We start from the raw sequence: 25,970 nt of genomic DNA, 5'->3' as shown, positions 1-25,970 counted from the left end.
AAGTCTCTGGTAACTGCTCTGGTGGACATACCTGCAGTCAGCATACCAATTGCATGCTCCTTCAAAACTTAAGACATCTGTGACATTGTGTTGTGTGGCTTTTTATTGTCCCCAGGACAAAGTGTGCCTGTGCAATGATCATGCTGCTTAATCAGCTTCTTGAAAATTCATTCACCTGACAGGTGTGGCGTATCTCGGCAAAAGACACATCTTCACTAACAGGGATGTAAACTCATTTGTGTACAATATGAAAGAAATAAACTTTTTGTGCGTATGGAAAAATTCAGGGATATTTTATTTCAGCTCATGAAACCAACACTTTACATGTTGCATTTATATTTTTGTTCAGTATATACTGTATAACCACAAAGACCCCCAATGCAATTGGCCTACTGATCATCATTCATTAGGGCCTTAAAACAATCATTTATTTAAAGAATCAGTGTGTATATGACCACATAAATGTTCATTACAAAGCACAGAGCATCCATTAAAAAGATTTGAAGTACATAAGGTTCAAGGAATGCTGATTAACTTGTGCAAAGATAATATAATTATGTCAGAGGTTGGTTTGAACAATATACTAATTATGTATTCTGTGGGAAAATATTACACAAATACAGTTTAGAATACATAAAAATAGTCATGCTATTTTTGGTTGAAAATTCATTGGAAGACTTTGGTCTGTTCTTCTTGACATAAGAGCAAAATATGACGTTTTCATTTGAATGGCTTCACAATTTTCATTGAAATGTAGTTCTGGAATGAGAAAAATTGTAATTAGGCAAGCATTAATCACATCAAAATGTAAACAATCTGTCAGTTTGTTATTTCATTCGTGTGAATTTCATTTAACACAGTTTAATTGAACAGTATCCCCTCCCGCCTGTTCTTACCGGTAAAGAGTACAACAGGATTCCGACGAAGAGCAGCACTAGAACCAGTAGGATCAGTCCAATGAAAAGCCACTTGAATCTGCGCCACACAATGAACTTCATGGTCTTACAGGGGTTCGTGAACCAGAAGAAGGACGTGTCCGGACGCCTGTTGATGTTGGAAGAGAGGAGGAGACAGTTTAATATGGTCGATATCTGAGGTATACATCTCCGTTAGGCCTATAAATGGGTGAATATACACAGAAGAGTGGAAATCCTTACTTAGGGAAGTCAAGCTTTGGGTTCATGTTGGGTTCATCCCTGCCCTTCCCAGCAGGCTTTTCGTCCACTTCCTTCTCAGACACGATTTCCAGAGTCATCTCAACCTTCCCCTAAACATAACAGATGTTAATTCAGATTTATTCCACACAATGTTTCACATATAGTCTGTAATTTGCAAAGTAGTAACCTTCTTTAGAGATACTAAACATGGTTGAATATAAGATTACAGCTAAACCAGGTAGATTTATATACTCTTGATTTTGTCCGTTTAAAATGAATGACCTCTTAGCTGTACTCACACCAAGGACTTTCTTCCCATCCTGTTCAGTGACACATGGCCACCAGCCTCTGACAGACTTCTGAGCGAACAGCGAATTGGCCAGGTCGGATTTGGGTGGTCGTGCATCCATCACCTCCTCCATCATACTCAGGTTGCACGTCTTTGAAACCTTGGCCGGAGGGGTAAGTTTACGGAGATCCAGCTCTACCGTGCCTGTACAATGACCAGAAGACCATCTCAAGGACCATGTGTTAAATAGCTGATTTGATCAGCTGGAGCAAAAATTATCATATGGTCATTTTTGGTTGAAAGAAAGTATTGTACGGTAATTCATAGTGCTAAAGAAATGTCTCACCCAGGTAATCATCCAATGAGAACTTGTCATTATCCCAAATTTGAACAATCAACTTGGGGGGTATCCTGAACTCTGTTTTGTCTAGACTCCAGAAGTGCTCCTGTTGAAAAAAATAAGCAAGACTGACAAAATTGGCGGCAAATGAAATGTACCTCAATTTTTGTCTTACCACACTATTCCGTTTGTAATTGTTTCTCGAGCCTATACACACCTTCTTGGAGACCAGACACAGCTGTTCAGCGGGCAGGTATTCAAAGCCAAAGACGAACCTCCAGTTGAAGTTACCGTCCCCGTCCAGAGACCTGTAGTGGACGTCGGTCTTCTGCTTGTCCTCCTCCATACCTGGCATCCAGCTGGACCGACAGACTAACTGGTTAATTCATTTAGGTTTTCATGTGTTTGAACAAACCACAAGTGTGTTATATGCATGGCTGCCATGGTAATAGTCAGATCCTAATATCGCTTAAAAAAAAAAACATTTCAACACGGATACCCTTTGACGTAGATATCACTCATGCGCTCCCCAGTAATACTAGTTTCGTCCAGAATGACATCAGAGGTGTTCCAAACAACAGCTCGCAGGAAATACCTTTAAATGGAGACATGGTATTCATGAATAGAATAGAAGATTATAGACTAGATCACTTTGAAATACCAAATTGTGAAATGATTCTCCTTACTTCTTGGCCTTGCGTGGCACAATGTCGAAGGGAGGTCCGGGAAGGCCCATGTTTTTGGGGAAAACATCCACCCACATTTGAAGGCATCCCTATAAGTGAGGGGCAAATACAGTTAGTCTCAGATATGGAGACATATTGAAGATAAAGAGGAAGACAACATGGATAGTGACCTGAGAAAGTTGGGGCTGGAAGCTGCTGAACAGTGTCCTTGTCTCCACGTGCTCAGGCACCAGTCCATGTGTTCTGAGCACGTGCAGAGAGATCCGTTCGTCGGCAGGACCCAAGTGCTGGTGGATCTCTTTGTTGGCCTCTAAATGTAGATGGTAAACGTGAGTTACCTCATATTTAGGGTCCATGTTTTTTTTGCTGGTCAGGAAAAAAACACTACAGGCATGTCACATGTCACACAAAACATACTCTGGTCCTCATGTCCCTAAAATGAAAGTTGAACGTTACGAAAAGTCCATAAAAAAAACAGCATATGAATTACCAAATTGAGCCAGGGTGTACTGAGTCCCATTGAATGAGAGTGCTTTGCCATCATCTTCTAACCTGGGTGGAGGGACGCCTTTGAGGCGGGCCAGGTTCTGAAGGATCTGAGAGGGCTTCAGATGGTCACGCCATTGGTTGATTCCAGAGCTGTTTCATGAAGATCAACACAGTCAATCAATCAGACTCCCCCATAATGATTATGGGCTCAATTCAATTAGAGTGCCTATCTTTCTCATTCATTTCAGATTGAGGAATGTAGTTGCTATCTGGACCTACAAAACAGATGGCATGACACTATGACTTATATCAACACCAAATTAGAGTTCTGAAAATGTCTGACAAACTTAGATTTTTTGATGTGAACTATGACATAAAATGTACAGCAGGAACAAGTCTCCTCACATGCAGTATGTCTGAGGCAGGCCACAGTAGGAGCCAAAACGTGACAGGAAGCGGTTCTCCAGGTCAATCACTGTCTCTCCTACTTTCTCATCGCGGGTCAGCAGATCATAGTCATACACTGAGATCTTCAGGTCTTTGTCTTGAGGCAGAAAACATGACATCTCAAACATCCTGCAAAAAGGAGGTGTGGTATAAGTGTAGAGTAGAATAATATAAATACCGTTTCAAGTTGTACTATGCAGAAATCGCTATGGCATTTCCTGGTTGCTACAACTCTAATAGTTGACCTAATTTCAGTTTATGTGACAAAATAATATAGTATAGTGTAGAAAATCATTGTACCATCCAAACTGCTGTGGAAATATATTTTCCATTATCAGAAATAGACGCAAAAACAAAATGTATGAATGGGAAGCATAGCCCACATAGAACATATCTACCGCTTCTTAGACTTGCTTTCAAGTAGAATGATAGATCTATAACTCACATTTCTATGTGAATTTGGTCAGGTCGCCCAAAAAGTAACATATTGCCACTTTAAATGAATGTGAGATTTTACCTTCCAAAAACAGGGTTGGTGGTATTTGGTAAGTAGTTATCTCGGTCCTCAATTGACTTCTTTCCCAGGGAAATCTTTATATAGGGATCACACTGTAAAGGAATGGCACATTTAGAAAACAAACATGTCATCATCAAGTATAGAAAAGTAGGTAAGAGAACAGCAACCTGGCAATGCACAGTGTGAGAGCTTAGAATTCTAAGGTTATATAGAGCATGCAAGTTAAGCATTTCACTCTACTTGTGCATGTGACAATAAAACGTTGCAATTTTTGGCAAAACTGAGTTATTGATGTAACCTTTTTCTGTGCAACGTTCTCCACCTATATGGTACTTTAAATACCCCAATTCATGTTGCTAAGTCAAAAAAAGAGTACAAAATGAGAATTGCTCACACCATTCAAACCAATGAGGGTTTGGAACTTTAAAGCCAATTATCTCAGAATCATCTTTTCGCAGATAGAATTCCAAGGTCACGGCGCTGGACTAACCTGACCATTGTTGTCCTTGGGCTGCAGGTCGATGCCTCTGACCACATAGATCCTGACCAGGCACTCCTGAGGCACGCTTTCAGGCAGCTCACGGAACTGGCGAGGAGGAGGAGCCACACCCGGGTCGTCTGATAGAGGGTACACCTTAAAAGAGCCCTGAAAACACAGTCATCCGTCATCAGCCATCACTGACAGGTAGCAATGCCTTAGCTCTACCACTAGAAAGGGATCGATAGCCTGATTTATGATGCGTTCTATCTTGTTGAGCCAATGTGGTTATGCACATGTATGGAGGCAAGTACCAGCATGTATATGGAATTTGTGTAATAATAGTGAAACTGCTGTTCCACCTTGAATTCTCCAACGACGGATGGATCATCCTCCTCATCTTCATTCTTGCCTCTCTGCAGTTTGAAGGTGTTGCAGAAATCGGTGAGTTGTTTGAACTCAGGAACATTCTCCAGTTCCTTATCATACACCTGAAAACAGAGATGTAGACAATTATATTTCACATTAACATTTTATTGGTCACATACACATAGTTAGCAGATGTTAATGCGAGTGTAGCAAAATGCTTGTAAATCATTTATTCAATTTGAGTCCAGGAAAGAAAAACTAAATGCCAACTAATTATTGGAGTTACTTCAGATGTATGCAGCACAGGTGTATTCTGTGTGAGACATCAAGACTTCACCTTCAAAGTGTCATATCCTTTCTGAAGGTAAGGACGGCACTTCTCATGATCTCCAATGGAAGCGTAGAATTTACTCCACCAATCAACTGTCTCCTTCTCCTAATGTAAAAAAAGTGAAGATAGTATTAAATTCAAGACCGTATGTCACAGAGTGCTTCTTATGTGATAGAGAGATGTATGTAAAGTTTCCATATCTCACCTTCTCTGCATGCTTTTAAGGAAGAAGGGGATGAAAGGAAAGATAAGTAAACAAGGTATCAAGTCAATTGGAGAACCTTAATTGCATTTCCTTGATTGCACGTGTCCGCTCTCCTCGCCTCTTTCTCAAAACCCATTTGCGGAGAACGTCAGAGGGGAGGGACCTTGGACTTTCTCATCCAATGGGTTTTGTGAACGAAGCGAGGGAAGAGGAAGCAAGGATTCAAGGAAATGCAATTGAGATTCTCTGAATATCATGCCAGCTAGTGAATTTGTAAATCGGTGTCACATGAATCATTGGAATCATTTAAAACGGTTTCACATGCATGATCAATCTGGTAGATGGTATAAAATCTGTTGTGGAGTGAAGGAAAAACTCGGCATACTTATTTGATACAATCATTTTACAGTTTGATGCAATGATCCCCGATTGTGATCCAATTTTACAATTGAATCATTATTGAATGAACTGTTAGTGCATGAGCTAAGATTGTCTAGAAAGTTGATAATTGATTAAAATGGTAATGGTATAATTTTCAGTTCTGTTATTTTAAGTAACATAACTTTAAATTATGATACACAATTTAAGATGTTCCCCTGATCAGTAATATCGGTTGCAAATTTGGAATATTGAAATGAGTAAGCAAGATGTGAGAAAGCAAAGTCAAAATAATATAACAAAATAATATAGTTTGAATGTTGTTTTTTTTGCTTGGTTCTGAATAAGGTCAGACAGAGATGTCCGTTTTTTTGTTTAAACTCAAACGTTAAACTTTAAAAACAGGTTTAAAGTTGAATTTAATTATATCTCATTTTCATTTACTTCTTTGGATGAATCACACATTTTGACTCTGCTCATACTCATTCCTTCCGTATCTGTCATTTCATCTCTCTATATAAACATGTATCAGTGAGGCTCCCTCAACCCTGCGGTGTCATTGTCCAGCCTGTAGAGTTGAACTACAGATGACCATACATACAAGACGAGAAGTAGTGGTGGCCATTTTGTTGACTGCTGCTGACATGCTGTACACAAACTGCAAGTCAGAGTATCGACTATGAAATTCGGACTCTATTATTAGATGGAATAGATCTTAAAAGCTACCATAAGAGAGCGTAACAAAATATGGTGAATTTGAGAGGGGATTCCTATTCGAATGCTAAAGTATACCTGAGCTTCAAGCAGAGGCCTCCTGTCTTCCATGTCAATTCTGGTGTCGTGAGGAAAAGCAGCCATCAAAGCCACTGACAAAGAGAGATAGACCATTTTTATCTCATATTTGTTGATAAATTGTTTCAATTTCACCACAGGGTGGTAGTATGCACGTGTAATAAGTAAGCGAGTCAGAGGAAGAGAATAGTTACTTTTGGATGACATGGATGACTTCTGGATGACGTAGGGGTCACAGCGAAACTCCTCCAGAGTGTCTATGGTACACTGTCCAACCACTGGCTTCCTGCCAAATGGCCTGTGGTCAATCACCTTCAGCACGATGGGAGGTGTGTACATCTCCTCTTTGGGAAGAAGCTGAGGATGAAGATATGACAATCTTGAACTCGATACGCTGAGTGAGAGAATGAGAGGATGCCTACACAAATGTAGCACAGATAGCCTAGTGGTTAGAGTGTGGGGCCAGTAACCGAAAGGTTGTCAATTTGAATCCCCGAGCTGACAATGTGAAATATCTGCTGATGTGCCCTTGAGCAAGGCAGTTAACCTAATTGCTCCAGGGTCGCTGTTGATAATGGATTACCCTGGCAATGATCCCCCCCCTCTCCGAGAGTGTCTCAGGGGGAGTAGGGATTTGCCAAAAACACATTTCCCTTTCACACGTGTATAATACACACTTGTAAACGCGTGAAACAGGACAAATATAAGCACCCATCCATTGGCACGGTGTAAAAATGTAACAAAGAACAGCACTCATGCCTGTGAGACCCCAAGCAAGCCGCTCTTACCACTTTAAGGAAGAGGACAGATCCAGGAAAGTTGGGGCACTTCTTCATGTTCTTGATGACAGCAGACTGGACCATCTCCCCTCCACACTCTACCACAAGGCTAGGGGAGGCCACAGTGGCCAGCTGGTAGGGCTTCATGTTGCGCAACCCCCAGGCCAGAATCTGAAACAAACACACACTGGGTAACAAAATACATACTGTGGAAAGTGGGAAATAGCAGGTACATTTCTGTGGGAAGTTGTAACATTACTGAAGTATTGCAGTTTACCTCAATAGCCATGAGCTGCACCACAGGCCGTATCCCCTGAGGCACCATGTACAGATTCTCCGCCCTCTTGGGAGGGGCCAGAGGGAGGTCCGTCTCGTTACCCTGGAGACACAGAGGGAGAGAGTTTTCACAATCCACATCACCCCTTTTCCTATAGGCCTACCCCACTAACTAATACTGCTACTCCTCCACATCCTCTTCTGCTGCTGCACCTTATCCTTCAGGATGAGCTCAGCAGCCACCAGCACCTCTCCAGCCCGCTGGTCCTTCTGTATGATGGGGGACCACAGCAGTTTGGGGGTCTGGTCCATGCCGGGGTTCAGTTTCACCAGGGGGACACACACGCTCCGGCCCAATAGCTCATCTTTCCCCTGGGGCAGAGTGCAACATGTTAACCACCAGAATGACAATCACAGTTAATAGGGCACTATATTGATAACTCTTAAAGCTACAGTATGGAACTTTCTGGACGACCTGACCCAAATTCACATTCTCGTTGAAAGCAAGTCTAAGAAGTGGGAGATCTATTCAATGTGCGCTATTTCTATGCTTGCCGTTCTTAAGTTTCATTTTTTGCGTCTTTTACTTTCGGTTTTGTATTATTATTATTATTTATTTATTTATTTTCACAGTGGTTTAGATGGCACTGTGATTCTCTACACTATACTTGCCTGTTTTGTCACACACACACGACCTATTAGGATTCTAGCAACCAGGAAATGGAGGAGCAATTTTTGCATAGTGCATCTTTAACCTGAGTGACTGAAGGGACTTTGATCACACCCACCACCTGGTCCTTGTCATAGAACTCCAGCACCACGTCAGGGGGATACTGGGCGATGTTCTGCGGGTCCCCGTAGATCTCCACATCCTGGAAGATCAGGGTCTGGTCCCACGTGGGGTTCAGGGTAGCTTTTATGGTCTCTGTGGTTTTACTCATGTGCAGGAAGGACACATGGGCATATGGATCTAAGACAAGATGGGAAAATGTTTTGTGTGTTAGATAATACGTCCACATTTTCATAATATGTCACATCGTGTCAACTTTCACTAAATCAAAACATGCTTTTGACAAGGAGACGTGCAAACCCGAGAAGCTGTCTTTGTCCATGGCAATAAGGTTCCTGGCCTGGTAAACGTAGACGCGAAGGTGGTAGAGGTGTGAGCCTAAAGAAAGAAAAACACCCACGGTTAAAGCCAGCATCACAAACAGAGAGAAAGATCTATGCCGACTATGTATAACTAAAGCACTCACTGTCAAACGAACAGGACACAGTAGGAGTATTGGCACCAAAGAGCTTGGAGGCATCAACCTCATCATTTTTTTTCTCATCTACATCAACCCCCTGCAAAGACAATCAAGAATTCCTCCAAATGAATCAATAATGCATCTTACTCGACAACAGGGACGGACAACACATAGTGTCTTCATGCCAGGGAGAAGAGGAAACCAGCAGAAGCTGCAGCCTCTGTGGACCAGAGTTGTCCAGTTGCTCACCAGCGCCCCCTCCAGTTTGAATATGGCGGATGCCCCCAGGCGGCCAGCAGGGGCCATTTTCCTCCTCCGGCGTCTGCGTCGGATCGTGTCGGCGGAACGCTCCTGCCTGTGGAACTTCCAGCCAATCAGAGAGGAGAACTCCCAGCCTTCTGGGTCTCCTGGGTCTCGCTTCTGAAAATGGGGGAAATATTTGACATCCACAACATTTGTTATCTCTCAAGACAAACTGTTTCCTACTGGCACGGTGCACTGACCTCAGTGGTTGTACCAGCAGCTGATGTTCTCTTCCTGGGCCTGAATACTCTCCTCCGTCGGTGGACGTGGTACATCTTCTCTGCTGGCACCCAAGACTTGGGTTTGTCATCTGGAGGGATAGTGATTCCATACTCCCAGCCTGCATTCAGAATAAATCCATTAGAAATGTATACACAATGCTTGAAAATACTACAGGTCATTCTTACAGAAGTCGATTGCATGAGGTGTAAATAAGGACAAGACACATTAGAAATCCCAATTTAAAGTCACGTTTTCCACTGCAAGGGCAAGCAGTGTTGTAGAGGTCAGTGTGAGAGCAGACCTTTCTCGTCCACAGCCCTGTTTTCATCTACGGTCCACTCATCCCCCCAGCTCCAGCCTGCAGGACACTCGATTTCCTCTGGTGTGTGGGTCTTCTCCCCATTCTGCAAACACAACCAACAACACCTGAGAAGCCTGGACACCTTCTACCATGCCAGAGCTACAGGAAGCCCAAACTGAATAGGGGAATCTAAGCATTCATTGTACTAAATAATGATCCTGTTTTTATATAATTGTATTGCATCCAAGCCAGCGGTATGAATACACATGGTCACTAAATGGTGTGTGTTTTTCCTAACCACGTCAGTGTAGGGCTCAGTGGCAGGCTTCCACTCTCCCCCGGGGTAGCGAGTCTCATTCTGGAAGACTTCATCCATGAACTCAGTGTGTCCCGCATCTGCCTCTGTCAACAGACTGGTCCAGCCACACAGAAATAGATTTTATTACACACTCAACACTCCTCACTAACGGGTGGTTGATGGAAGGAGAAAAATGCTAATAACCAGAGAACTGATAGCTGGGTCATGTTCATTATGAACCAAAGGGAAGAAAACAGACTGAAACAGGGATGGACTACCTAGACTTGGCCAATAAGAAAAGTATTTTTGTTTACCATTTCACTACAGTGTGCCCTACCTACTGAACATGACTGGTCTCTCCAGGGGAGAGTGAGGCAGAACCAGCCCATTTCCTTTGATTGTGATAAAGAGGGCTGATTATGTGTTTTTCTACAACGGTGGAATTCAGTAAAATTGTAAACAAACCAGTCTTACCCCTTCTCTGGGTCTATGAACCAGTCTCCCTCCCACTCCCAGCCTCGCGGGGGAATGAAGTTCTCTTGTTTCAGCTTCAGCTTGCCAGTCACATCAGAGCATTTGTAGCGTAAACCCAGACCGGTAGTTCCCCACTTCCCCAGCATGTAGGCCTGATTCTCATACTGCCAAAGGGGAAAACACACAGGTCACTTCATTGGCCATTCATATACATTATACAACGATCTTCTCCATTACTATCAAGTTCAACACTCAAAAGGAAAAATGAGTCATTTTAATAGAAACATACCAATTCAGCAAACACACTGAACGTCCCTTCTGAGAAATTGTTGAACTTTTTCTCGTCTGCAGACAGGCCCAGCCACATGTTGACTCTGATCTGGACTGGAACCTTCAGACCCTTGTTTTTATCCATAGGGTACTGCATGAAGACATTCCTGGTCCTGCCACAGAACTGTCCACAGGCCTGTTCGCTGTAGGTGGAGTAGAGCAGCTGGTAGGCTGGGATGCGGCTGTACGCCACTCTCTTCTCTCCCCTCAGCATCCAGATGATCACGTCAGGCATGCTGTTCTGGGGCTGGAGAGACACCATGTCAATTACTGTACATCCCCAGTTTTAATACAACAACACACAACTCTATATCTATATTCAAGGGTAATTTAGAGGGCATTGTACATGAAAAGTGAAAAGAGACTAAAGCCAAAATATTTGGTCATTATAGTCTCTGATTATTGATAGCAGCTTGCCAAAACTATTTTTCATGGCCAGACAAACAGCTTGAACTCTGACCTACCTCCTCAGCGAGCTGCTTCAGTTTGTCCAGCCAGCCCTCAATGTCCCCCAGGGTATCCTTGATCTCAGTCGCCTCCTCTCTCATGCTCTTGGCCCCCTCCATGATGGTCTGCAGGGTGCTGTCACGTAGCTTCTTCATCTGGATGTCCAGGGAGGTCAGGTTTGAGTGGCCCTCCAGCTCTGGCACTTTCAAACTGGTATGATGGGGATTTGGTTAGATATGGGTAATTCCACAGTAACGGAACTACTCAAAAAAAATGTACTTTAAAATGTATGCCGAACAAAAAACATTGATTTCAAAGTTTAACAAACCATACAACTCTATGCACAATGATTCAGTTGAACAATTTACACAGTAAATAAAACATTTAAAAACACATTGGTATGATGGGGATTGGGTTAGATACACATGCTGGGTTAGGAGTCATCATTTCTGTGTTTATGCTAGATCTTTGAAACTCAGATTATCCCAATGTTGACTAATTAAATTTACCTGCTGAGGTCCTCGATCACCTGATTTACCAGCCTCAGCCAGATCTCAGCCAGACGGTTTTCGGGGACTTTAGCCAAGATGGCCAACTTCATCGCAGTGATGTTAGATTGCTGAAAGGAGCAATAGACTACAATTTTACACTGTATTCATACATTGTAGGCATTCAAACTGGTAAATTGGTGCACAAATCTGCATCTCGTACCAGATGTTCAGCTATGTACAGAATGATGTTGACTGCATCCAAACGGTGACTGATGTCCTCCCAGAATGATGTAATGACAACCACTGGTTTGGCATTAGCCCAGGGCAGGTAATAGTAGTGGTTACCTGTTGAACATAAACAAATTAGTCCAATTCAAAGATTCTTGTTGAGGTACCAAAAACCAGATTAATTTGGTTCCTAAGGTGGATTGGGCCCTTACCATCAAACACAGCACAGCTGTACTGGGTAGTGGAGGCCAGTGGTTTACAGGTAGTGTCCAGCTTGTTGCCATAGTTGCCAATGCTGACCTCAAACTGGATTGGTTCGCCAGGTTCCTGAAGCATGCTGGCACTATGGAACACTACACACAAACAGTACTTCCTCCTGCGCTGGTATTTCTGATCAGAAGATAAAATGTTTAGTTTAGATCGAAAAAAAAACTAAAATGTAGCATGTATTTGTTTCTTGGAAATCTACACCAAAACAGGATATACCTGTAGGTAAGGCTAAAGTTGTTGTTTTTAAAGTAAAATGTATCAAGTAATTGGGGTATAGGTTACAGTACCTGGGCCACCAAGATGTCATCACTAGGGATCTCTTCTACAGTCTTGTCAGCCTTGCCTTCCAGTTTAGTTGACAGCTCAACCAGGATTCTTCCTCGATAGGCCACCCCTTCACCCTGTCAAAAATAAATGCATAGGTCATTTTCAATGTCAAGCTTAGAGATGGAGAGAAGTTTTAAATTCCCTTGCAGAACCTACTTTGCCATAGTTGAGCTCTTCGTAGGGGTCAGGAAGCCCAGTGAACTCTCTGGGACTCCCATACAGGTTGATATAGCAAGGCCCAAAGGCGGGCAGGAAACCCACCTCAGACTCCCCAGTCTTCCCTGTGGAGGAAATCATGTTTTTTTTACTAATGTCTCGAAATGATGAGCTACTGTGGAGTTAGTTCTGCATGTCAGAAGCTGATGTCTTGGATGGAGAATAGTGAACATGGCACATAGGGCTAGCAAATCTTCAAAAACTACAGTTAGGGTATCTGCCCAGGCAAACTCACAGGAGTCATATGCAGTTTTGTGTGTTAGGTTACGCAAAGAATGTCAGCCTCACACAGCAACTCAGAAATGCAACACATGCCGCAAATGAAGCAAAGGAGCTTGTTCTCCATCTTTGACACACACAAAAAAGGAGAGCAGTCAACTCTATAACAGCACAAACAAAGCATGCAAATGTAATCAAAAATGTATGACTGAATATCAAGGGTTAAAGGCAAAGCAAAATTGTTTTGCTGTAACCTTTTGAGTACCGAGGAAGGTCAACTATGAACTGATATGTGTGTTTACTTCATTCAAATATCCTACTATTGTACTCAAAGGGCTACAGAAATTAGTGGACCGGGCACAACTCACGGCATTCACACATTCTCAAAGTAACCTCCAATGCCGTAATCATTGTCTGGGGGTCAAATTAGAACCATTCAAAATTCCTTTATCTCCATTCGAAATTCCTTGAAATGTCATGCTGGGCTAGAATCAGTGGAATTTACTAATGTGATGTATAAAATACTGCAACTTGTTAGAGATACGGGGCCAAAAGAAGACAGATTTCTGCACTGGACAATACTTTAACAATTCACCACATATCTATTCGTTAATTGAACCTTCAAGTGATGGCGAGAACCCATATCCCGCATGTTTGTCTATACCAAGAGAAAAAGAAAAGTGCATGTACTCTATATTAGACAGTTACAACTGAGTATAGAGATGAATAGAGTTCATCTGTTCATTTATCAACCAAAGTGAATGGACATAGTGTAATTATACAAATAAAACACCATTATACTAGAAGCTACAATGGCATAGAAATCATATCCTTGAGCTATAGATATTGTGAAAGGGAGAAAGACAGTGTGGTGTAGTGTAATTAATACGAGAACCGTACCTTGAACTTCGCCACCAGAGGATGCTATTTTGGCCAGATTCAAGTATATGGTGCCAATCGAGTCATTCCTCGTCAGGCGATCCCTGCATAAGAGGTGCGATATCAATATGACATTCACACCCACCAATGTGAATGAACTTCACTTTCATCACATTTAGGGGACACATTGTTTTCCTAATCTTTGACTTGCACCCATTTCCTACTATTCCCACTTTTCCCTGTCGCAACAGACTGAGGTTACAGAGGTGTTTCCCTGCCAACAGGATCCCAGCCTGGAACAGGGAGGGACTGCCTGTCTGACTCATACTATAGCACTGCCGGGTTCCTCCCAGGCCAAATAACAACTGACTGACCACACTCTGGAGATGCATACAGGCAGGTAGCAGGGAGCGAGCACTAAGGTACTGTAAGGGGGCTGAATACACACTATGTACATTCCTGAGGCATTTCTAACCCTTGTGACCAGGAAAAACTCCTGGCCCTTATTTGTGTAAAAACTGAGGAAGTGTGCATCTGAATACTGTAATAAAGCAGTGATGTGAGGCAGAGGAAAACTGCCAGAGCTCAAATGGAGTGATTTAAATGGATACATACAGTATGTCCATCATAAGTGTTCAGTAGAGGGAATGCTGTTGACTTACCAATCAAAGACGGTCAGTTTGATTCGTTCACACATGGAGGGGAACTGCAAAAAGATTTTACAGGATCATCGTTTTGAATCACAATTTACCAAAGCAGAAATCCAGTGCATTAGATTGTTTTTTTTACCTTGACCTGAAGATTCAGCATTTGGTTCCATTCTGGGTTGGCATTCTTCTCAATGACTTGGGTGCACAGCTTCAACAATAAACATTCACATATCAACTTCACTGCACAACTATTTCCATAATAAACAAATCCTCCCCTTGATTAGAATTTTAGGTGGAGAGCAATGTGAATACCCTTTTGCCAGCGAAGTGAGCCTCGACAAAAGGATCCACTAGATTCTTCTTGTCCCCATCCACTCCAAACATCCCCTTCAATGACTGGATAAAGGCATCATCCACTATGGTGAAAAACACACAGGTTAAAGGAGCAGTTCACTATTTCAACCTGAAGTTCGATGGTTCCTCACCCTGTAAGTTCTCTATGGCAGTTTCTCCTGGCCCATAGACTTTCAGGGTGAGGAACCATCTAACATCACGTAGTAAAATAGTGAACAACTCCTTTAACTTTGATGTATTTACTTGCATCTTGAAACAATCTTACTTGAAAGATACAGATTGAGACACTGCTAAATGAATAGCTAGTTTGGATGCGCACCTATCTTTAGCGTAGAGAGAAAGCACTTGAGAGTTAGGCTGAAGAGTCTTAAAGAGTAAAAAGTCAACCAGAACATCAGCAGCAGAACAAGCCAACCACAACATCAGCAGCAGAACAAGCCAACCACAACATCAGCAGCAGAACAAGCCAACAACAACATCAGCAGCAGAACAAGCCAACCACAACATCAGCTGCAGAACAAGCCAACCACAACATCAGCAGCAGAACAAGCCAACCACAACATCAGCAGCAGAACAAGCCAACCACAACATCAGCAGCAGAACAAGCCAACCACAACATCAGCAGCAGAACAAGCCAACCACAACATCAGCAGCAGAACAAGCCAACCACAACAGCAGCAACATAACAAGCCAACCACAACAGCAGCAACATAACATTATATATACACGAGTGGCATACTCTGGGGAATGTCCTCGGCCCGGAACACTTTGAGAGACAGGGTGACCCATCGCAGTGTAACCCCTGCTGGCAGCAGCAGGTTACTCTCTATGTCATCCTGGTCATCATTAATGTCCCTCTTCTCTACCTGCAGAAGCCACACACTGTTGTCACACTTCACTATGATAGGCACAGATGTTATTTTCCAAGTACACTACCAGTCAAAAGCTTTAGATCACCTACTCATTCAAGGATTTGTCTTTACTTTTACTATTGTCTATATTGTAGAATAATAGTGAAGACATCAAAACTATGAAATAACACATATGGAATCATGTATAAACCAAAAAAGTGTGTATGTATTTTAATAGCCACCCTTTGCCTTGATGACAGCTTTGACAACTCTTGGCATTCTCTCAACCAGCTTCATGAGGTAGTCACGTGGAATGCATTTCAATTAACAAATATGCCTACTTAAAAAAGTCCATTTGTGTCATTTATTTTGTTCTTAATGCGTTTGAGCCAATCAGTTGTGTTGTGATAAGGTAGGGGGTATACAGAAGATAGTCCTATTTGGTCATTGACCAAGTACATAATATGGCAAGAACAGCTCAGATAAGCAAAGAGAAACGACAGTCCATCATTACTTTAAGACATGAAGGTCAGTCAATACGGAAAATGTCAAGAACTTTGAAAGGGTCTTCAAATGCAGTCGCAAAAACCATCAAGCGCTATGATGAAGCTGGCTCTCATGAGGACCGCCACAGGAATGGAAGACCCAGAGTTACCTCTGCTGCAGAGGATAAGTTCATTACAGTTACCAGCCTCAGAAATTGCAGGCCAAATAAATCCTTCTCAGAGTTCAAGTAACAAACATCTCAACATCAACTGTTCAGAAGAGACTGTGTGAATCATGCCTTCATGGTTGAATTGCTGCAAAGAAAACACTACTAAAGGATACCAATAAGAAGAAAATACTTGCTTGGGTCAAGAAACACGCACAATGGACATCAGACCGGTAGAAATGTGTCCTTTGGTCTAAATTTGAGATTTTTGGTTCCAACAGCCGTGTCTTTGTGAGACGCGGTGTGGGTGAACGGATGATCTCTGCATGTGTGGTTCCCACAGTAAAGAATGGAGGAGGAGGTGTTATGGTGTGGGAGTACTTTGCTGGTGACACTGTCTGATGTATTAGAATTCAAAGCACACAACCAACATGGCTACCACAGCATTCTGCAGTGATACGCCATCCCATCTGGTTTGTGCTTAGTGGGACTATCATTCAACAGGACAATAACCCAACACACCTCCAGGCTGTGTAAGAACATTTTACCAAGAAGGAGAGTGATGGAGTGCTGCATCAGATGACCTGGCCTCCACAATCACCCAACATCAACCCAATTGAGATGGTTTGGGATGAGTCGGACCGCAGAGTGAAGGTAAGGGAGCCAACAAGTGCTCAGCATATGTGGGAACTCATTCAAGACTCTTGAAGCTGTTTGAGAGAATGCCAACAGTGTGCAAAGCTGTCATCAAGGCAAAGGGTGGCTATTTGAAGAATCTCAAATATAAAATATATTTTGATTTGTTTAACACTTTTTTGGTTACTACATGATTCCATATGTTATTTTTTGATGTCTTCACTATTATTCTACAATGCAGAAAATAGTAAAAATAAAGAAAAACCCTTAGGTGTTCTAAAACTTTTGACCCGTAGCGTACATGTGACCTGACAAGGAGATTTATTTAGCTCTGACAAGTCATAATACAGGAATGGGTTCATCCAGATTAAGATGCTCCAAATTAGTATTCAGTTACGAATCATGCCAACAGAAACCGTGAGAGGTAACCCCAACTACTACTGTACCAGTGATTCGTCTCCCGCCCCAACGATGAACATGCTGACTTTAAGGTATCCTCTGGCGCCCGAACTGGATTCATCAGGGTCATTCAGGAGGAGCCACTTCCTCATTACAGAGTGAGCTATGAGACAGACCGAGACAGACAGCCACATGCACAACATTTACCCCATTGAGGAAATGGATAACAGACACAGTGTATGCAAATACTGTGCAAGGAGGGCCTCCCGGGTGGTGCAGTAGTTAAGGGCGCTGAGCTGCGCCACCAGAGACTCTGGGTTCGCGCCCAGGCTCTGTCGTAACCGGCCGCGACCGGGAGGTCCGTGGGGCGAAGCACAATTGGCCTGGCGTCGTCCGGGTTAGGGAGGGTTTGGCCGGTAGGGAAATCCTTGTCTCATCGCGCACCAGCGACTCCTGTGGCGGGCCGGGCGCAGTGCGCACTAACCAAGGTTGCCAGGTGCACAGTGTTTCCTCAAACACATTGGTGCGGTTGGCTTCCGGGTTGGATGGCGCTGTGTTAAGAAGCAGTGCGGCTTGGTTGGGTTGTGTATCGGAGGACGCATGACTTTCAACCTCCGTCTCTCCCGAGCCCGTACGGAAGATGTAGCGATGAGACAAGATAGTAGTTACTAAACAATTGGATACCACGAAATTGGGGAGGAAAGGTTCACAATTTAAAAAATACTGTGCAAGGCACCACAAACATACCTGGTTCATCATAGATGAAGCCAACATCAACCTGTGGGAAGCAAAGGAAGATGGGAAATACCTCAGACTGATAAAATGCATAAGTCAAGAGTAATGGAATGTAAAGTTAGACACTTTGGTCATTAATCCTTTAATGTTTTTTTGTAAGAGGTGGAAGGGAAAGATGGAGTACCTTGAACTCCCCCATGAGACTGTCAGCTCTCAGAGAGAAGGAGTCGTACACCTACAGAAGGAGAGTGCTCTTTATTAGAGTGAGAATGAAATGCAATAAATAGTACTACCTGACTGTTCAGATCAGCTAGTTCCATATTACTAACATTGAGTTCAACTTACCCGAATGCTGACATATTGATCAAATAGGTCCGATGGTAACATGTTGACGTTGTAAAAGAACATCTGTAAAGAGAAAAAGGAATCTGGGTGGTTTAATGAGAAAAGCAAATCCACATTAACCTTCAGGGCAAATCAACTGCAGTCATTTCTCAAGAAAGAATTCCCCATTTGCTAAGAACTCATAGACTTAGTCAAATGAAGTTAAATCAATATGCCTCCTTTTACCTCATCAAAGAAGGGATTGTTTCCCCGCTTGATCCTTGTTCTGTGAGTCTGTCCACAAACATTCACCTTCACAACAGGTTTGATGTTATTCCCAGGGAGCTGTCGTCCCTCTAATATCCTGACACGGATCTGACGGCAAGAGATAATGAGAAAGGGGAGTCAAAACAATGTCAAATCATAATTCATGACATACTTCTGATTAGATAGATGCTAGAACCACTATGCCAGAATTCACCTGAAAGTCCTGAGGTTTATTGGCCAGGGGTCGGTTCAATTTCTTGTTTTTCTTGACCAGTCTTTGGTTAGGGTTCCCAGGCTGACCAGGAGCAGAGGGACTCTGTCCTGCATCAGCGATGTCCTCATCCCCCTCTTCACCTCTACCTTCCATTGCAAACACACACAGCACAACCTCAACCACAGTCACCAGATAAAGTACAATCAACAGCACAAAGATTAGTTGTTGCCTTTAGTAACAAGGATTGAGGATTAACACAAGTATACCAGACAGCTCTTTTTCACAATCAGTGTGTTTACCAACTCATAGAAGTAGTGTAAGAAGGAAAATTACTACTTCAAAATGGAGGCCTAAATGGCACAGCCAGTGCTCTCACAGGCACCATAATGGAACAGATACAATGAGTCGTCTATCTAAGTCTATGAGAACATATGACGTACCAGAATCCCCTGCAGCATCTCCTGCCTGTGGGTCATTTGGATTTGGAGTGGCATTGGCTGGAGGATCATAATGAATAACAAGGCTCACCGTGGCCTGGAAGGTAAATAATTGGTGGAATAAATCAATCATCTCATTAAAAATGTGCTGATATCAAAATTCAAAATGGAAAATTGCATGAGATTTTTGGTGCTGGTGGTTTTTGTAGTTAAGCTAATACAATGTAATGAATTAAAATGGGATAATGATATTGCAGCTGTTTAAATTTCAGCTGATTGAATGATTGCCCATATCCCTGGTAGCTGGTGAGTAGCTGGTAACTCCATTAGTACATACTGAACAACTTACCCCAGTAGCCTGTCCCTTTTCATTGACAAGAGCCAGATCTTTACATGGAAAGGATTTGACTTGACCAGTTGCAAGGTCTTTCAGTGAGATTTTTGCAGAGCCGAGAAACCTGCAAAACAAGTCTAGACTTCAGATATGGCTAGAGGTAAAAAAAAAAAAAATACCACATTCCTACTGTCACGTGTGCTTTTTTTTTGGGGGGGGGGGGTTCATGTTCCGTGTTTTGGTTCATGTTCCGTTTATTTATTAAAACACTCACTCCCTGAACTTGCTTCCCAACTCTCAGCGCACATCGTTACACCTACTATACAAAGGTGTGGTATGAACACAAGGAAATTCTGTTTGATAATGTATCTTTGATTAAACTTCAGGTGCATGTAAGAAATGAAAATACTGCAACAATATCCTTATCACTAGAGTCCTTAAGAGTGGCTATTTGGTCACTAGCCAAATGAAACAACTACAGTGTCTATAGAACGTTTACAACCCCCTTGGATTTCTTCACATTTTATTGTGTTACAAAGTGGGATTCAAATGCGTTTTTTTTTGTCAATGATCTAGACAAAATACTCTAATGTCAAAGTTAACTTTTTCTTTTTTAAGAGTAATGAAAAATAAAACACTAATATAACTTGTTGAGATAAGTTTTCACCCCCTTGAGTAAATACATGTTAGAAACACCTTTGGCAGCGACTACAGCAGTGAGTCTTCTTGGGTAAGTCTCTAAGAGCTTTGCACACCTGTATTGTGCAATATATTTGCCCATTATTTTCAAAATTCTTTAAGCTCTGTCATGGTGTTGGGGATCATGGTTAGACAGCAATTTAAGTCTTGCCAAAGATTTTCAAGCAGATTTAAGTCAAAACTGTAATTTGGCCGCTCAGGAATATTCACTGTTTTCTTGGCAAGCAACTCCAGCGAAGGTTTGGCCTTGTATTGTAGGTTATTGTCCTGCTGTAAGGCATTTAGGCCATGAAGTATATTCCTTTACTGTGTTTTTGTTGCACTTTTACTTTAGTGCCTTGTTGCATACATATGCATGTTTTTGAATACTTTCATTGTTTTCACTCTGTCTTACAGTTCATTATTGTGGAGTCACTGCAATGTTGTTGATCCATCCTCCATTTTCTACTATCACCGCCATTGAACTCTGTAGCTGTTTTAAAATCACCAATCAGAAGGATGGCTGGATGGCTCAGATCAGAAGGATGGCTGCATCTTTGATGTGTCTGGGTGGTCTAATACATAATTGTCACGCCTTGGTCATTGTATTGTGTTTTCGTTAATATATTTGGTCAGGCCAGGGTGTGACATGGGTTTATATGTTGTGTTCGTATTGGGGTTTTATAGCATTGGGATTGTGAATGATTAGGGGTGTGTCTAGTTAGGCTTGGCTGCCTGAGGCGGTTCTCAATCAGAGTCAGGTGATTCTCGTTGTCTCGGATTGGGAACCGTATTTAGGTAGCCTGAGTTCACTTTGTATTTTGTGGGTGATTGTTCCTGTCTCTGTGTAGTATCACCAGATAGGCTGTAATAAGTTTCACGTTCCGTTTTGTTGTTTTGCATTTTGTATAGTTATTTCAAGTATCGCTTTTTTCTTCATTAAAAACATGAGTAACCACCACGCTGCATTTCGGTCCTCTCTTTCGACAAACGAAGAACGCCGTTACAATAATTCACAGCATAACGATTAACGTGATATGCTTCAAGATATATTCAATGTCTGATTTGTTATTGTTACCAATCCACCAATCACTGCCCTTCTTTATGAGGCTTTCAAAAAGCTCCCTGGTCTTTTTACTTGAATCTGTGATTAAATTTCAATACTTGACTGAGGGACCTTAAAGATGTTGTATGGGGGACAGAGGAAGGGGTACTCATTCAAAAATCATGTCCATGTAATTTATGTGATTTGTTGAGCCAAATTTTACTTCTGAAAAATGTACCCTTTCCTAAACAACAGGGCTGAATACTTATGCAACATCTATATTTTAGTTATTACATTTTTAGGAATTTGTTAAAATGTGTAGAATTTTCTTTTCACTTTGACATTATGGAGTATTTTGTGTAGATCAAAGACAACAAAAAAAAGAAAATTAAATCTATTTCAATCCCACTTTCAATCCCACAAAATGTGAAAGAGGTTCAAAGGGAAGTAGACTTTCTATAGGCCCTGTATGAGAGTGCTGACCAGAACGATCTTTGACGCTATCAAATATGGAAGCATGGAGATTGTGATACATTAGGCTACTGACTCTAGCCATCATTGTAAATAAGAATTTGTTCTTAATTGACTCACCTGGATAAATAAAGGTTAAATAAACAAAATACAACTTCTTTATTTGAGAATAGAGATTACATCTAGTCATGAGTTCAGTGAGCAGATGAGGAAGGAAAAGCCTTCTGTGTACTCAGTGACATCACCGTGAGCAAGGCACAGGGGTGGCCTCCTCCCAAAGTTAACAAACCCACCCAGTCAAACACACCCACAAAGAACAGGGACCTGGCATCACACACGAGCAATCAAATAGAGATTTCATCAGAGGAGGCTGGTGAGAGGAGCTATAGGAGGATGGGCTCATTGTAAAGACTGGAAAGGAATGGGTGTAACGGTATCAAACAAATGGAAATCACATGTTTGACTCCGTTCCATTAATTCCACTCCAGCCATTACAATGACCCGTCCTCCTATAGCTCCTCCCACCAGCCCAACCTGGAGAGCGAAGTTAGTATATAATTTGACATAACTTGCCTTACCACATCGCGTATGATCAAATGATGTTGGGAAGCAGGTAAATTAGGGGTTAAGAGCATTGGGCAAATAACTGAAAGGTTGCTGTTTTTTTCTCAATGTGCCCTTGAGCAAGGCACTTAACCCTAATTGTTCCTGTAAATCGCTCTGGATAAGAGTGTCTGCTAAATTACTAATATGTGAAATGTAATGTTACAACTTTTCCAAGGATTTGAACCTTTACCCTCCTGTCAGGAATAATGTCCATACAGATCCAGGTGGGTATTGTTTATAATGTCCTTTCTCTCTTTGTTTATTTGATCATTTATCTCTACTGGTCACTCTGCTCATGTGGAATATTACATCTCCCAGTCAGTGTAGAGACAAATCTCTTCTATATCTGGGAGGCTGAAACATGAATTCTCTGGAGAGTGACTATCAAACTGGAATGCAGGATAATAAATCAGAGGATGTTCCATCCTTTCCTTGTGACAATAGTAACATTTCTGTTATATTAACAAAACAACCCCCCCCCCCCCCCCCCCCCGCAATACCTTCAGTCAAAAAAAGATTTGTGGACAATAGGGCTGGGTTAGTGAGTCAGTGAGCAGAATAGCAGAATATGTTGGTTCTTGTCTGTTGCTAGGGTAACGCAGTTAGTAACAGACCACTGTGGTGAAACTCTCTGCAATGGTATTATTGTCTGGATTACAATGCCAGCCTCTCATGGTGTTATTTTCATTTCTCCCTGACTGGTGTATGTATGTCAGCCTGACGTTCTCAGGTCATGAAATGCAGACAGGTGTGCCGTCAGAACTCGATCTGCTATTACCAAAGTGTGGAGTCCTTCCACCCACTGCCCATCATTTTCGCCAGCAGTCTTTCCTTTGTCAACCACAGTGGAAGTTTCCTTGTCGTAGCCATGTCATTTATGTTGCCCTGTTACATAGCATGAGTAATCAGGTATGTCAACACATAATGACATTGGCCAACCTTAAAGTCAGGATCTGTGACAAAGATATATTATTTGTGTGACTCTATTTGTAGGGATCATTAGAGGAATTCCTGCCCAAATCTAATAAATCTATAACCACAAGGTTAAACTTTTCTATCCCAAGTTGCTAGGGTTACAAAGTACCATAACAGACCCTGGAAAGCTAAGTGAGAGGAGAGTCCCTACACCCCCCCCACCACTAGTGTCAGACTAGGCTAACTCGATGGAAAGCGTTACTCGCAACACATGGCCTGCACTGATGCATGCATATACCTGACAAAACTGGAAAATCATAACCCTGATTCCAACTGTGCTGTGCTGCAGAATGTAGCTAATCTGTATTACATGTAATGAATTATACTTGCAGAAGCTTTTATCCAAAGCGACTTACAGTCACACGTGCACACATTTGAAGTGTCCAGGGAATCAAACTCACTACCCTGGCGTAGAATGCACCATTCTCTACCAACTGAGCTACAGAGGACCACAGACATGTGGATTCACAGACATGATCATTTTACTGAATTAAATCTCACTAAAACCTGGACATTCTGTAACACGTGTGTTGTCTTCATAACAGACAAGGCTTTGACGATTTTAACTGGCAAAACCTTAGAAACTTTTTGTCTGTGATTACGTTTCCAGATTGTCACCATCTGTCTTTCCTTCTGTGAATGGAAAATACACTACCACAACATTTAAACGTTGGTCTCTATCCATAGCTCTGAGCTCTCACGACTGCTTCGTCCTAACTGAATACAACATTTCCCTGTCGACAAGTGCCATCCAGCTCATCCCAACAGAACAAACAGGTATTCATTGTTGCCTGAGGCGGATCACCTCCCCAACTCACTGCGTGCAAGTCTGAGCCTGGCAACTAGGGTGTGGGAGTTACATGTTAAGCCAACAATGTGGTCTCCTGAAAGAGTGGTTATGCTAACTTACTTTCCCATTAACATTATCCCTGGAATCCATTGTGCCAGCCCTGATCTGTCTGTCAGTATTTAACCATTTCCAGACTGCAGTTGACTCTTTCCCTTTGGGGTTAATTTGCAGGAGGTTGGTTTAATCTAATGACTACCTTCAGTAATATTGAACAGATTAAGTCAGAGATTTTGTTAGAAGTCCTGCCTCTTCTTGTAACCACGTTGGAGACTAGACAGTTCTTTGCAACTTCATTTAGAGGACATCTCTGCACTGTTTAAATGTTGAGGCAAACTGGGTTTCTCGCTTTCCTAAATCCCACTATTAGTGCTGGTGTGTTAGGTTGAAGTGTATGTCTGGGCCACTTACTTATCTTTTCCAATAGTTTCGTAGTCTTTCACAATCACATCAATGTAAGATGAGGAATCAAGCACAGAACCCTTCAAATCAAACTCAAGGACCTGTAATCAAACATGACATTTCTTAATTATAAATTAGGGGCACTGCCACCCCCAAGGGGTTGAGGTACACATGACACTAATTATATTATTAAGCCTATTAGAGAATGACAATATTATACAGAAGCCTACAATATCACACACACACACACACACACTATCAGGGTTGTAACTATTTCAAGTGTTTCAAGTCTTCTTTTGGCAATGCAACTTTCCCAAGGACAAATAGTCTGAACAGGAAACAAAGTACTTACTTCATTCCAAACTGGGTTGACTTCACTGTCAATAGTTTTGGTTTTCTTCTTTTCATCTGAAAGTTAAATTTGTTTTATTAAAAAAAAAACTTATTCCAGTCACCTTTTACACTTGCTAAGAATTCATTAAATTCCTACCAACTTCTAATTTACAGGGTAGAGTGGGTGTCAATGCAGTCATTATGATAACTCTGGTAATATTGAATAGACACATTGATCAGTTTAGGTCCAGTGAAAAGTTATTGCCTACTTCAACGGACTACATCCTGATTCAGCCAATCAATAGGTTACGCCATCATCATTCTGCATCTGACAACCTGTGTTCTTTCTCAATTAATAAACATGTTGTTATGACTCTACTGCCTTTTCTGCTACTGGGAGGGAGACAATAAAGTAGCCCATCAGAGTTGTGTATCAGGATACAGAAAGAGAATCTTTGGGACATAAAAAGCAAGTGCACTTCCTTACCTTTAAAAATAATATTTGCTATGGGATCCGGAGTACTTCCAAGTTTACTTTTAGGCAGACCTTTCGCAGATTCTACCACAACCCGCAACATTATGATTGTCACTAACAGGAATCAGTATTGCTCTGTAATGACTATAAAAACCGAATCGCGTGCAGCACCATCACCTCCCCATCACTAAAGCCAACTGCATCATTTGAGGAAATAGCTCCCGTGTTAAATTGAGGAAAATAAGGGTGGGTGTGGATTTCTTTGACAATGGCAATGTGCTGCCATCCTGTGTATGTGTTGACAGAGGATGACAGAGGGAAAGAGTGGTTCAGTGAAAGTTGGATAAGATGGTAGATAGTTGACTAATTGCATGCTGCTATTAAAACAGGATAGTGATAGGACCAAAATAAATATAGACTTAGCTAATCGTATTTTCCATTCATATTTATCTATTCATTTGTGTTCCATGGCAAGTTTATTGTGTGCTCTGTTATTG

General features: G+C 42.0%; 1 protein-coding gene across 3 annotated transcripts; it reads right to left on the bottom strand.

Moving 5' to 3' along the window:
• Positions 1-276: 276 nt before the first annotated feature.
• Positions 277-25,677, bottom strand: LOC115106383 (myoferlin-like). 3 transcript variants are annotated; one of them, XM_029629056.2, is made up of 54 exons: positions 25,486-25,677; positions 25,018-25,073; positions 24,675-24,766; positions 19,657-19,765; positions 19,311-19,404; positions 18,871-19,016; positions 18,636-18,764; positions 18,411-18,473; positions 18,250-18,300; positions 18,078-18,108; positions 17,378-17,493; positions 15,532-15,658; positions 14,751-14,854; positions 14,578-14,646; positions 14,451-14,494; positions 13,810-13,892; positions 13,529-13,567; positions 12,631-12,755; positions 12,435-12,548; positions 12,090-12,267; positions 11,870-11,994; positions 11,668-11,777; positions 11,176-11,368; positions 10,671-10,958; positions 10,382-10,545; positions 9,908-10,022; positions 9,610-9,712; positions 9,287-9,426; positions 9,033-9,203; positions 8,790-8,880; positions 8,624-8,701; positions 8,322-8,503; positions 7,747-7,905; positions 7,535-7,636; positions 7,267-7,428; positions 6,673-6,835; positions 6,479-6,552; positions 6,288-6,344; positions 5,309-5,320; positions 5,110-5,208; positions 4,766-4,894; positions 4,416-4,571; positions 3,926-4,017; positions 3,367-3,537; positions 2,963-3,111; positions 2,643-2,782; positions 2,473-2,561; positions 2,286-2,381; positions 2,004-2,145; positions 1,793-1,892; positions 1,457-1,650; positions 1,158-1,267; positions 897-1,044; positions 277-759 (listed from the first exon to the last, which is right to left on the bottom strand). In XM_029629056.2, exons 1-54 carry the CDS (start codon positions 25,574-25,576, stop codon positions 721-723), a joined length of 6,204 nt encoding a protein of 2,067 aa, XP_029484916.1. In that variant the 5' UTR covers positions 25,577-25,677; the 3' UTR covers positions 277-720. The 3 variants fall into 3 exon arrangements, with proteins under 3 accessions (XP_029484916.1, XP_029484918.1, XP_029484917.1); XM_029629058.2 differs by lacking the exon at positions 6,288-6,344; XM_029629057.2 differs by lacking the exon at positions 13,529-13,567.
• Between the last annotated feature and the right edge of the window lie 293 nt (positions 25,678-25,970).

Source organism: Oncorhynchus nerka, linkage group LG23 (genome assembly GCF_034236695.1).
Source record: "Oncorhynchus nerka isolate Pitt River linkage group LG23, Oner_Uvic_2.0, whole genome shotgun sequence".
Classification (NCBI taxonomy): Eukaryota; Metazoa; Chordata; class Actinopteri; order Salmoniformes; family Salmonidae; genus Oncorhynchus; species Oncorhynchus nerka.
This window is presented reverse-complemented; position numbering and strand designations above follow the sequence as displayed.